This window comes from Cinclus cinclus, chromosome 17 (genome assembly GCF_963662255.1).
Source record: "Cinclus cinclus chromosome 17, bCinCin1.1, whole genome shotgun sequence".
Classification (NCBI taxonomy): Eukaryota; Metazoa; Chordata; class Aves; order Passeriformes; family Cinclidae; genus Cinclus; species Cinclus cinclus.
In genome coordinates, this window is record NC_085062.1 from 7,253,975 (window position 1) to 7,266,719 (window position 12,745).

Here is a 12,745-nt window from a genome sequence, read left to right on the forward strand (position 1 = left end):
GTAGAAGTTAAATCAATGCATAAATGAGAAAAAGTCACTTCTGCCTACTGGTATGCAAACATGAAAGGTTCAAGTCATGGTTATAAGTAAATATTATGAGATTAATACATGATAATCCTTACACTGTTCCCACTATGATTTTATATTACTCCGATTCCTTGCAACAGCAACTCTGTAAGGTTGAACAATGAACACAGAGCTACTGGCAGGTTACTCCCCATGAAAATCAGGGTGTATGTCGTTGGATTTGGTTCTGTCACTTCTGCCCCAGTGTCTTTTTGGCCTGTTGGGTGATTTCAACCATATATGACAAAAGAAAGGATACCTTGAACCTAGTTAGGAGTTCCCAACAAACTGTGTAAAAACATGCAGCTTAATCACTACAAATACTCCTCTTTGGGAACATAACAGTATTATAACTGCATTATTATGAGCTACCAAAGAATCTGCACAGAAGAGAGACTTGATAAATGTAACAGTCATGGAAAATGGATCAGTCAGGAGTGTGCAGCGTCTAAAGACACTGAAAAATGAATTGCAAAGCATCAGGAAGCAGGGAACTATCTGTGCTCATGGAAATCCTTGTTGATAGATGGAAAACAAAGAATCTTTGGCAGCAAATCAAGGGACAATTTCTCAGGACTTGACTCTCAGCACAGAACATGAGCAGTTCTTGAATTACAGGAGCCTGAGACAGTTCTGCCTCTGGTCATCTCAGAGTGCTTTAAGTAATTTAGTAGTGATGGGGTTACTTGTTTAATGAAGAATTCTGTTGAGACCATCCTTTATGCTTATATTGTTGATTTCATACTCACAGGAAAATGTTTTAAATGCTGTTCGGTCACAGATCTGTGGAATCAATGGGGAGTTTTACTGCATGCACCATACAGGTGGAGATAGGGTTTTAAATGGATTGTTTCATAACCCTGCTAGAGAAGACATAAGGCAGAAGTTCCAACCCATGTAGTTGGTTTCTGAGTTCCTTTTTCTGCATTGAAAGACAAGCAGTCCTGTGTGTTTTCCATGGAAGATGTTTGCTTTTTCATTTGCATTATTAGCAAACGGCTGCATGAAGAACTGTTTCATTGACTGAAATCATCAAGCATTTCAACTGCAATTGCACACTCTGCATTTAAAAATGTTTTCTGTGTTACAGTGTGCTGCTATAATTTAAAAATGAAAGCTGTTTTCAGCTACTGTCTGTTAAGTTGGGGGTGGGGGGCCTGTGGAAAAAATGGACATAACTGTTTTCTTCTACCATGAATTTTCTGTCCTTAAAAATGTTAAACTTCTCACTTATGCTGTTAAAGACAAAAAAATCCAGGTGTCTGTGGTGAGAATGTTCCTCATTCCCTCTAAAGCCATTTCTTTTTATATATTTTTTTAAAGTACATTATTATTTGCACAGTGGAATTAGCTCTGCAAGAGGGATGAAAACCCTTGTCAGAGCAGTTTTAGCAAAAAGATCAAAGGAATTAAATACAAATTCTCTCGAAGGTGAGCGTGTTTTTTTTCTTTTTAGAACAGGGAAGTATTAGATTAATTACTTTTAATTTAAAATCAGATAAATGGATGGAAAGATGGATGCTTTTCAAAGAGCAGTGCGGTTTGCTTCTTAGGGCAGTCAGTATTTTAGCAAGGTGACTAACGATGTGCATTTTTATCTTTAACCTCTGACCCGTGCCCTCCCCACCCTTTACCTAACCCTTTCCATTTGCCCTGGTCAGTTAACAGGCAGGAAGCATTTGAAAGCAGTCATGGATGACTATGATATCAGGTCTGCTGCCAGCATTTTAGCATCTGTTAAAGAGCAAGAAGCTCGTTTCGAGCGGCTCACCCGCGCACTTGAGGAAGAGCGGCGCAATGTCTCCTTGCAACTCGAGCGTGCCAATCAGCCCGCAGACCGAATGAGCATTTGCAACATTGGCAATGGTCAGCCACTGGCAACGGCCTGGCAGCAGCTCGTACTGCAGGTAACAGCCTGCTCCTTTCACTGTCACTAGAGTCCACCCCTGGCGCAGTGTCCCATTGCACAAAGTCAGTGCATCGTGTGTTGTCAGCATTTCATTGTTGCCTGCGATGTGTTCTGGTAGCCCAGAGCTGGGGTGCAGTGTGTGTGCTTCATTGAGTCAGCTGGGAGCTCGGCCTTCAGAGCCTTGCCTTGGAACTTGCTCTTCCTCTTAGCTCATGGGATACTTCTAAAAGTATGTGCGTTTTCACTTGAGTGAAAACCCCCTAATCTATGCACTTGCTCTAAGTCTGGTGATGTGCCTGTGATTGTAAAAGAAGGCTGAATCATAATCTCCATAGCAAACAAAATTTCCATTAGAAATAGCTGGACTTTGAATAGAGGGAGCAGCATGAAAAGCAGGGATTTCCCTCCTGCAAAGCCTTATTGTTTGTGTAAGGGAGGACTTCATAATTTGTTTCTCATGTGCAGTGAATTGATAGACTATTTTAATGAAGCAAACTGGCTTTTTGGGTAGCTTTAGATTCCCAAATATTGTTTTGCTTGATACGCATTCTTTAACTGTTTAAATGTGCAATGACAAACTACTTATGTCTCCAAATTACTTCAGCGCTCAAACCCCTCTGACACACAAGGTAAGTCATGCAGAAGCAATAGTACCATTTGTGAAGGTCTGTTTCCTAAGAAAACATTGTTCAATTCAGAAGGAAACTCTGGGCTATGTGGATTCTAAAAGTTGTTTCCCAGTTATACCAGACTGTTTTACAATTATACTTGCATTGAGCTGTATTGAAGCAGACTTTACCTTATATTATGTTATCACTGCTTTTCTAGTAACAGCTGCATGATTTTGTACATGCAGGTGCTTGAATTTGGGATTCCATGTGAAAGGAGCAGCGTGCACTGGTTAGGCTAAAAGTCTGACCATGTCTGGTAGGAGCTGTAAGTGGTTATCCTCTGATGAGCAGCTGGGCTGGGAGAGGGGAGATGTGCTTACGTATTTTTATAGGAAAAGGACAAGTTCACCTTCAGTTTTTCTGAATGACTTTGTGCAAAGTGCCTGATTAATAGCTTCAGAATGAAATTCCTTATCCACAGAACTGATGAAACATGAGTTTTCTGCAGTGTAATGGCTTAAGGTCTAACCACTTCCAAGAAAACTTAATAAGAGTTTTAAGTTGCTGGGGTCTACGTGATTCTTATGGAGAAACAGCCCCTGTTAGTGAGCCCAGACTGAATGTGCGTATGCCAGCTCACTGCCACTGGGTGAGGGGAGCTTTAATTCATTGATCATTAGCACTGAGCTTTTTAGAGTACCTTGTATATGAAATAAAATGGTTAAATTGCTAAATATGGGCAGTTAAGAATCAATGTAGGGTCAGTTGTGTGATTTTTCATAAAATACACTGAGGGCCAAATTCCTCCCTGACTTACTAGTATTAAAGAGTGTTTAACTGAAGGATGAAAGCTTCACATTCAGTCTTATGCAGAATATATATTCTTTTCATCTCTAGTGTTGTGTGTAACATTTCATTGTGCAGAGTGCACAAAGCAGAAGGCTCTCTGTGCTCTGCTGTCTGTGGGGATTGCTCACACCCTGTAGTGAAATCCACCTCTCTGAGGCTGTTTCAGTGAGCACTGGGTGAGTGCTGCAGATCACCCCATTCAACTGTTTGTTACAAGGAATATTGCAAAGGAACTCAGCTAGCATTTGGAACTTGTGTGGCAACTATACATAATCTAGTTGTTCTGGAGTAGAATTTAGACAAAAGAAATGACAGCTAGCTCCATTTTATGAGAGAGACAAATTATGTTTAATGATCTTCATAGCCAAGCATTGGTTTTCCATGTTATTTGTTTGTCAAAGTAGAATCTGCCAAAGGAATTTGTTTGGGAAGTGTGTAGTCAGGGCTTTGTAAATAGAGTCTCTCTCACAACTTTTTTTTTTTTTTTTTTTTTTTTTTTTTAATAAACAATTCCCCACTTACTCCCCTCTTAGAAAATTAGGCCTTTTTTTGTCCTTTTTCCTTTTAGGTAAGGGAAACTACTGTATATGTGGGCAATGTGCCAGGAGTGTACCAGCTTTCTGAAGTCCTTAAAAGACAAAATCAAGGTCTTACGAAAATACTGATTTTAATTAATACATTCTGGAACTCTTATTTTATTTTTTTTAACAGCAGCTTTTAATTACTTCCGTAATAATAATTCCTTGTCTTAGACAGCCCAGTTAGCCGCTTGCTGGTGAGTTCTGCCTGTTCAGTGTGAATTTCAAACACTGGGACACTTGAACTCTGATGGACTTGCTAACTTTTTCTGTGACTGCCTATGCCATTGTGTCTTTTTGGCCTTAAAGAGACCAAATGAGGTCAGGGATGTGCTGTAATTGCCAGAAAGTGTGTGCATAGGCTTCTTGATTTTGCATTATGTTTAAGGTAATTTTTAGAAAAAAAAAAATCCACGTGTTTTAATGGGAGAAGTTGATTACTTGAACAATCTAAACAAATCATTAATGGTTTGTTCATATATTAGTTAGAAATAGCTGAGATTATTCTTTAAGAGAAAACTTTCTCAGAGGAGGGGTTTCTGGGAAACACTGACCTCACAATGAGAGGTCCTAACTGTTGTTGAAATGTCTCCCATTAATATTAGTGAGGGTCTTTCATTCAGGTAGTGGCCAAGGCATTTGTGTTTCCATAGCTCACTGCAGAAGGCAGTGCCTGCCAAACCTGCAGGCTCTGCAGAGGTTTGTATCCATCTCTGTTCCTGCAGGAGGCTGTGAGCAGCTCCCACCTAGGGACAGTCAGCTTTAACCCTCACAGGCCCTGGTGAATAGGGACAAAAGTGCTTTTTGTGCTCAATGCTCTTGAATGATGGGCAAATGTAAGTTCTGCTCTGAGCAGCTTCCCCAGGCTTCTGCTGGAGCAATCAGCTTTTGTTGCTGAGTGTGCAGCCAGTGACATGAGTTAGGGTGTTTCAACTCGAGAACTTTGGGAAGACATGCAGCTTTATACATGTGTTCCTGCAGATTCTGAAGTGGTCAAATAAAGTGCTCTTTCAGACTAAGAACCCTCCGGACAAAAGGTCATCAGTTACACAGTGAAAACTTTGGCATAAGTCTGGAAAATGTAACATTTAATGAAACTTTGGTCACAGATCTTTATCAGGGTAATAAAATCTCCTAAAACTCACTGCAGGTTTTAATGATCTTCTTGACTTGTCTCTGGCCTTGAGTGGTGGGAGCCCCATGGCTGGTCATTGCTGTTGGGTTTTGGAAATGAAACTCTGGTTGTACTAAAGAGAGGAGAGTGATCTGTTAATGTGTATTTGTGTTTGCTTCTCTGACTTTGAAGGTAAATCATGTACATTGGTTATTACAGAATTTCAGGCCACGGGAGTCTTGGCACTCTTTGCCTTTTGATCAGTTTTCCAGGGCAGGCACTGTCCAGTAAGTCACTGGTGAGCAGCACCCATCATGTGTCTTCTACATGTTCAAGTATCAAGTTGATAATGTTTTTTACAAGCCTGAGAAATCTTACTGCTCTTCATGTATGAAGTGTTTAGATTAATCTACCTGGTTTTATTTAACTTCTTTCTGAATCAGCTTTCTGCTGCTCATCACAGTGGGAGCTGAAGTTGGGCAGGAAGGAGATAGAGATGTGCTGTGTGGAGTATGTGCTGTGACAGGCTGACACTGACATGCAGTATTGCCACCACAGAACATAACTGACTTACTGCTAATAAAGAATATTCTTATATATGTATGTATGTGTGTATAAACACTAATATTAAAACATTAGACATGTGATACTTCTTAAACACAAGGCTATATCCTGACTTGGTTTAAACTGGCACGGCTCCATGGGTTTCAGAGCTCTGTCAAATCTGATCATCTGGGGAGCTGAACAAGGTTTGCATTCAAAGATTGTTTCCCATCAGTATGTGGTGACAATTTCCATTCCTGTTAATGTTGCCTAACCAAAATAAAGTACAGTGTTCAATAAACCCCTGTTGCCAGCAAAAGCATTGTAACAATACTTTTAACTTCAGAGATTCTGTAGTGCCCTATAGGGATTTGAGAGGGCTTTCTGTCAGATAAAGGTATTATCCCCCTTCTTACAGGTAGGAAAGCTGTGGGAATTGCCAAATCTCACATGGTACAAATAACAGAAATTAGCCCCTACATGCAGGTGCAGGGTTTTACTTATCAGATATATTGACTCTTACGTGCCTGTAAGAAGTAACATGGGTTGATCTGAAGTCTTCATGCTCACAAAATCATCCAATAATTAAAAATTTATTACATTTGACTGTTACTGTGATTCTTTTAGGTTCTCAGTGGTGGATTTGTTTTTATATTAAAAAATCAGTAAAGTTAATAAAATTAATTTTTTCTTCACTTTGCAAATATGATAATAGCTGTTCAAGGAAAATTAGCTTATGGAAAAAAACTAGAGAATATTTTCATAGTTACAATTTGGATAATTTATATATTAGCTTATGTTCCAGAGAAATTACACCTGCTTGAAAACAAACAACCGCATTTGACTTTTTTTTTAGGCAGGTAGTTTTAAGCCGTAATTAAATATCAATATTATTCAGTCTTTATGTTAATCTGAGGTACCTGTGACTTCTGCCAAAAGTGACATTTAGTGAACTAAAGGTTATTTTCAAATAAAAGGTGAACTCTAAAGCACACCAGAACACACGGTGAGATTCAAAAAAATAAAAATAAAAGATTAGCTCAAATTGCTTTTCTAAGAAAATACCATCAAGTTAACCTTTCTGAGTCAGCCTGGGCAACAATAGTGCTTCTGTCTGTATTTCATTACTTTTATTTAAGATTCTCTGCTCCACACTGACATAGTGCAGACTGCTAGAATATAGAGAATGTTTCCAGTGCTTTGATAGTACGAACATGGGTGCATTAATGTATCTAATGGGTGCTTTAGTACTGTATAGATGTTTAAACATACCCAGAGAAGCAGCAAAAATGGGTTCTGAGTTTCACTGAGTCTTCACCTTGCCTTCTTTTCTTCTACATCTTATACAGAATGCAGTTCCATCTTTGTGTGTGAAGTTTTATGTAATTAGTTCGACTTTGTAGTGCCTCTTGGCTTCCTGTGTTACATAACATATTTGTGCTCATATTAAGGGACTGACAGCATGGAAAATTTCTCTTTTTTTTTTTTTTTTTTTTTTTGCCTTACAGGTAAGGTCAGGTACAGACAGCAACAGTGCTGCTGGTTCATGACAGCTCCCTTGTGTTACAGTACTATTTCCTGCTACATTGCCACATATCAAGAAAAAACCTCATTGGTAGTTAACCCATGGATGTTCTCCTTCTGCCACTATTGATAGGTAGGAGAATGTTGAAAGAGCTTGCAGGGATAATCCTTATTCCTATATAGAGCCAGTGGAACCCGTAGACATGCACGTTCTGCTTGTGGGGTACAGCATGGTTTGGGGTCAGTCACCTCACACCCAATCTGTGGCTGCTGCTACCCCTGCAGAGCTCCCTTTGCTCTGTGTTCCTTTGGCCTGCAGCTTCCTGGGAGCTGCAGGGGCACTCGCTCTGCCCTCAGCCTGACCTGCAAATTCAGTGTGAGTAGTGTTTTACTGAGCATCTAGGAGTGACCTGGAACGGGTTGCAGCTTCTGCCTATGTGCAACTATTCAAAGGTTCTGGGGGTAGGAGGAGGGAGATTTGGGAATATGATTCCCATGGGAGAATGAGTTCTTAGATGAGAATTCAGTATCAGCTGAGAGGTACTTGCAGTACTTAGGGGGTCCCAGCAGTTAGGAGCTGCACCAGCAGCCACTACTCAGCTACTTTTCAGGGAGATGTGTTCCCATCTGTCCCCCTCCCTGGCTTCTCCTGTGCTGGACCTGATAATAATTGCATTTAGCTTGGAAGTTAGAGCTTCGAGCATCTTTTTTATGGACGTTGTCCCATCTCTGTGAAAGCATCAGCTCCTGGTTTAGAGTGAGAGCCAGGACCTTTGGCTGGTAGGTGAGCAAGAGTGGAAGCTGAAGCAGGAGCTGGTGCTCCTTGGGCCCCAAGCCCTGCAGCAGGCTTGGGGCAGTGCTGGCCTGTAATTACTGCAGGTGGCAGGTAGAGACTTCACAAAGTGACAGCATGGCACCACTGAGGAGCACTTGCTGTTTGCCTTTCTGCTGGGATGACCCAGATTCCAAAGGAAATTCTACAACCTGCTTCATCTATTGCAGGAGTAATTCCATAGCAGAAGCAAAAAAAAAAACAACAACAAAAAAAAAAAGTGCAACTGGCATCATGGTATATATCATAAGAGAGTCTCTGAAAATGGACTCAAGTTGTATTCCAGCAAGAATTCACGTTTCATTGTTGTTCTATTTCCTGAATAGTCTCACCCTTGTGGTTATTCTTCAGTCTTTATTTAAGGCCCTAGATGGTGAAAACACAGATACAAGTTAATGGGAATAACAGTATCCATTTCAGCAGCTACTAAGGAGCTTTGACCAGCTGAATCAGAAGCTGTGCTGCTCTTTCCAGAAGGATTTATTTGATAAACAAACTACTTAAACCCCACTTAGGAGAGTTATTTGGGGCTCAGAACTGCTGGCACACAGCTGAATCCATGCAAAATCTGATGTGTTATCTGAGAAGTATTTGTATAAAACGTTGTCAGCGAGTCTAGTTTTAAAAGTAGATTGCAAATGATTCAATAAAAAATAAAAAGGGAACCCAGCAACTGAGAAACTGGCTCTCTGTCTGGAGGAAAAATGACTTTATATGATTTTGTTTTTTTCAAAACTTAATGACATACTATTTTACAGCTTTACTTACACGTGCGGGTTGAAAATACACTTCCAGCTCCAAAAAGCACACCTTTGCAGAAATGTCATTTTTCTCTGTGTCATCAAAAGTACCTCACATTCACATCTCACACTCCATCTGTTCAACGTGCTCTGTGCAACTCTCTCTGGGAACTGCTGAGTTCTGAAGTGCCATCTAATGTTTGTCTGCAGGAGAGCAGCTGCTTTGCACTAATGATTGTAATAGTGTAAAGCAATGACCATGTTTGCCCTAAGCATCTCAAATATTTTTGCAGTTTCATTTGCCTTGATAGTTCCAACTCTTTTTGTTTAGTGCAAATTTTTATTGAATGAGGTTTTGGGAGCAATTGAAAAGCAAGGACTTCCTTACTTTGTTTGACATGACTGGCGGAAAAAAAAAAAAAAAACGCTTTTCCATAACTGTTAGTCTTTGTAGCCTGGAGCTGTGCCAGGTTTTAATTAAAAATATTTAAACTGAATGACAAATTCACTGTTCCATAGTAATTTTCCATTATTTTACATTGCTTTACTAATAGAACTATGTTTTCTTCTAGGGGAACGTATAAGAGAAACACATTAAAATTAAATTCTGATTGCAGTGTATTGCCATTATGTGAACAGGCATCTAGGTTGTTCTTTGCATGATGTCTCTGAGCGTTACAAGTGCAACAGCAAGTATACTAGCAAGTAATTATTTAAAAAAATCTTAAAACAGGAACATTAAAATGTAAACATTAAAGGGTAGTATCAGGTTTAACAGGATTTTTTTTGAAAACACCTTTCTAGTCCCATTTACCACATTTGCTTCTTGATAATCAACATGAACCATCTTACATTAAAGTTGCGATTTATTTTTCATGTCCTGCTGCTTGTTTTGTTTCTCAGTTCAGACAGCAGAACATGATTAATTGTCCTGACTCTTCAAGATTTTTAGTTGTCCTACATTTTAGTTCCCAAGCATACGACTATATTAGTTTATTTGGGAAGTTCAGGAAGAAAGATTTTAAACCATCAGAAAATCTTTTTGTACTGTATCTCCTAATTTAATGAGAAGATTTGGTTCCTAATACAGCCCTTGATCCGTAGGGGGGCAGCGAGGCAGAGCTTTATCCCTGGGAGGGGTTGCCCAGGAGCTGTCAGCCTTTGTGTGGTTCTTCTCTCACACAGCCATGTGTGACTACAGAAAGGTTTTGCAGAAACCTTAAAACCACCAAGCAGCCAACCTGGCAATTTTCTCTTCCCCTGAGCCCTTTGGGCTTTGGGACCTGCAGAGTTCAACCTCACTTTTAAACTCAGAAATTTTCTACGGTTTCCTTTCAGGTGTCTGCAGTGTCTGTAAGCTCCTGTGAACTACTGCTGAAAGAGCCCAAAATGGATGTTGGGTTATGATGACATTGATAAATTACTGAGTCTTTTGCTAGTTTAGGCCATTTTGATGATAGTTCAAATTATGTTCCTGCTTGCTTTGTCACAAATGTGGAGTGATTCACTGAAGCCATCAGTGTGACTGAGAACAGAATGGCCAAAGATGGCCATGGGCAGCCTGAGGCTGTGTGCCAACTATAATTAAAGGCTTTGATTTAAATAAATGTCACAGTTTACCCTTTATTTAGATATTATAAAAAAAACCCCAAAACACAAACCAACCAAACAAAAAACAAACACAATCCCCGCAATTGGTTTTTTTTTAAGCTGCTAAATTACTAGCTGGAGAGAGTATTTTTTATCCGTAGTTGTGGTGACTGGGAAATGCTGTAGAATGCCATCAGAGTTCATCTTAAGGACTTAATATAAAATGCTGACACAGTGGCATTTTAGAATACTGTAGTTAAAGACTGAAAAGAACTATAGTGTCTGTGTTTCTAACCCATCTCGATTAGCTCTTCTTCCTTTTTGCAGTCCTATTTTCATATGTAACTATTTAAAATACAAGAAACCTGCTCTGGAATAAATTTCCTACACAGAGACCTTAATTCTCTCTTCAGAAAGGACTGCAAAACAGCTTCAGGTTTTGGTTTGAAGAGGACAGTAATTACAAAGAAAATGGGTAGATTGTGCAGACAGTTATCAGTCCGGTACATCATGGCAAACCACATTTTTGCCTTCTGGATGAGAGAAAGACGTGTTAAGCTGGTACCTTCTGAGCAAGAGTTTGTAATATTCAGCATGAAATACAGCACAAATCATCTGGAAAATCCACAAACCAAAACAAAATCTAAGAAATGAAAACTGGTTAATACTGGGTCTTTCTTTCCTGCATTTGAGTCTTTGTTTTCCTTTCCAATAACTACAGCATGAAATTATGGTCACAGTACCAACCTTAACTTAATCTGTTTTCCTTGCTGTTGTCATTCTGTTACAAATGTCATGGTAATTAATTTTTTTTCCCCATAAACCAGAGGAGGTTTTTTATCCCTTTAAAACATAGTTGATTCTTACTTAAATGAAGCTGCTGGGAGAAAACATAGGTCATTCATTCAGCTGCAACCTATAAGCAGTGACATGTACCTTCTCTGTCCTTTGTTTCTAATGTAAGCAGTGCTGTCACCAGACTGTCCTTGTTCTCATCCTGTCATATGACAAGTTAGATGAAATGGAGTTGACTGATATTAGATACAGCAAGATGGAATACAAATTAAAATCCCCTGAATTTACTGAAATGCCTAATAGTGTCAACCTACAGAAAGTATCTGCTTTGCTATATTGTACCTCAGCTTTGTAATCCTTTAGACCTCTTTTAAATACTGGCTTCTTAAATAAAGAAGACACCTAAAATTATCCATTTATATACAACAGCTCCCTATTGAAGCAACCTGGCTTTGTCTCCATTTCTAACTTTGCAGTATGGGAGCAAGAAGATTGTCAAAACCATGTTCATGGCAATGTTAGAAATACCTGAGTGGAGTCCTACTACAGCCATGCAGCCATTTTGGAGCAAGTACAGATGCTTTGAAAGGGCTCCTGTAACTTTTCAAATACATGCAAAAATGATGATAATGCTAAAAGGAAAAGATTCCAAAATGTGTCTCGGAGATAGAATGTTTTGTTTCCTTTTGTCTGGATTAAAATCACTACCACAGAGCACTCTGACACATCCCAGTGTGTTGTGCTTTCGTTCTCCCACTTACCTTGTTTATTTGCTACATGAAATTCACAGAAGGACAATAAAATACCTTGGCATGGAAGACCCTGTAAGAATACAGGCTCTCTAATTCAGAGAATTGCCATGGGTGATGGTGGTGCTTTTGCCTGTATGGTTAGCTGAGATTCTTGATTCATCTTGTGCCTTCTTGCTCTATTGGGTTTATGGAAGTTACATATCACTGAAGCCATATGTTATGATCCCAGGCAGAGCTGTAAACCATTTCCTTTTTACTGCCTCTGAGAGCAGATCAATCTGTAGAGCAGCAATAGTGATGGGGAATTTTTTAAGGGTAATGGGAGAAAATAAGAAAAGAGAGCTTGGCTGAGATACTATACTATTCCATCTACCAAAGAATTAAATCCCTTCCTATTTATAAATTTTTAATTTCTCAGCAAGAAGAAAGAAGGTTTTCACCCTGCTTTTTCAGTTGGGAAAAAAAAAAGAAGTGACAGATGAAGAATTTAAGGTTCGTTTAAAAAAAAAAAAAGAGGGGAAGGTTGTGATGTAGTCAGCAGTCTGATACTAATGGATAGAGTGTTTGTTGCCAGAATTTGGAAGTTCACTATAACCTTAGGGATCTAATCCATAACTCTTTTTTAGGTAATTAGTTCTCTGACTTCACATTGCCAAATCTCAACATTCTGAATTATATGAGCTGGTAAAATATTGCAAGAGGCTAAGGGGACTTGAGATGTAATTTCCCTTAAAAAAAAAAGTCTTTTAGCTTTGAGTCAAAACATTTTCAAAATTTACTTTACAACCAGAGGCCTACAAGCATCTATTTTATATTTTAGAGGAAAAGCAGATTTTAAAATA

At 39.2% G+C, this 12,745-nt stretch overlaps 1 protein-coding gene across 2 annotated transcripts in view; it reads left to right on the forward strand.

The window, feature by feature from the left end:
* The first annotated feature begins 1,757 nt into the window (after nt 1-1,757).
* The window catches only part of ARVCF (ARVCF delta catenin family member), a 146,247-nt gene continuing 135,259 nt past the window's right edge, over nt 1,758-12,745 (forward strand). For both annotated transcript variants that reach the window (XM_062504025.1, XM_062504024.1), the window contains exon 1: nt 1,758-1,973. In XM_062504025.1, the coding sequence (XP_062360009.1) occupies nt 1,758-1,973 (216 nt within the window). The remainder of the gene's footprint in view (nt 1,974-12,745) is intronic.